At 44.2% G+C, this 1,053-nt stretch overlaps 1 protein-coding gene across 6 annotated transcripts in view; it reads left to right on the top strand.

Moving 5' to 3' along the window:
• Positions 1 to 1,053, top strand: part of SFI1 (Sfi1 homolog, spindle assembly associated (yeast)) — a 130,444-nt gene that overhangs the window by 45,783 nt on the left and 83,608 nt on the right. For all 6 annotated transcript variants that reach the window (XM_011979014.1, XM_011979015.1, XM_011979013.1 and 3 more), the window contains one exon: positions 171 to 281. In XM_011979014.1, the coding sequence (XP_011834404.1) occupies positions 171 to 281 (111 nt within the window). The remainder of the gene's footprint in view (positions 1 to 170; positions 282 to 1,053) is intronic.

Genomic DNA, 1,053 nt, shown 5'->3' with positions numbered 1-1,053 from the left:
CCTCATGATCCACCCTTCTCGGCCTCCCAAAGTGCTGGGATTACAGGTGTGAGCCACTGCATCCGGCCATACTTTTTTGTGAGAAGGCAACAATTTGAAACTGTGATTTGAGAAGAGATGTTAGCTCCAACATCATCATATATATATATGATTTTTTTGTATTGCCCTAGATTTTACTATGAGCAGCAATTACTACGGAAGGTCTTCGAAGAATGGAAAGAAGAGTGGTGGGTTTTCCATCATGAGTGGAAACTCTGTGTTCGAGCTGACTGTCACTACAGGTCAGGTTTCATGTTATACTCCTTCAGTTTTACTGATGCACATTATCAGATGATTATATGTTGGCATGTTTACGGTCAAAAGAAGCAAACTTTGGATCACTTTTGGTTTTTCTTCAAATCATTTTTAGAGTTAGCAAGATCAAAGTTCCAAATTAAACCCAAGCATGCATGCACATGCTGGGCACGTGCACACAGACACACATACACACACACCTCCCACACCTCTAATTCAGGTAACTAGTATGTGTTGGTTATGCTAATAGTTTGAATGGGTTTTTCCCACCGATTTTCATTTCTATATAATTTCTAATTCTGAAAGTATTCTGGGTTTTTTTTTGTTGTTTGTTTTAAGACAGAGTCTCACTCTGTTGCCCAGGCTGGAGTGCAATGGCACGATCTTGGCTCACTGCAACCTCCGCCTCCTAGGTTCAAGCAATTCTCCGGCCGCAGTCTCCCAAATAGTTGGAATTACTGGCATGTGCCACCATGCCCAGCTAATTTTTGTAGTTTTAGTAGAGACAGGGTTACATCATGTTGACTGGGCTGGTCTCGAACTCCTGACTTCAGGTGATCTGCCCACCTTGGCCTCCCAAAGTGCTGGGATTACAAGCGTGAGCCACTGCGCCTGGCCTATTTTTTTTTTTTTTTTTTTTTTGAGATGGAATCTCACTCTTGTTGCCCAGGCTGGAGTGCAGTGGCCAGATCTCAGCTCACTGCAAGCTCCGCCTCCTGGGTTGCCCTTCTCCTGTCTCAGCCTCCCGAGTAGCTGGGA

This window comes from Mandrillus leucophaeus, unplaced genomic scaffold, assembly GCF_000951045.1.
Source record: "Mandrillus leucophaeus isolate KB7577 unplaced genomic scaffold, Mleu.le_1.0 Scaffold2, whole genome shotgun sequence".
NCBI lineage: Eukaryota > Metazoa > Chordata > Mammalia > Primates > Cercopithecidae > Mandrillus > Mandrillus leucophaeus.
The sequence above is the reverse complement of the archived record's forward strand: the minus strand, read 5'-3'. Positions and strand labels throughout refer to the sequence as shown.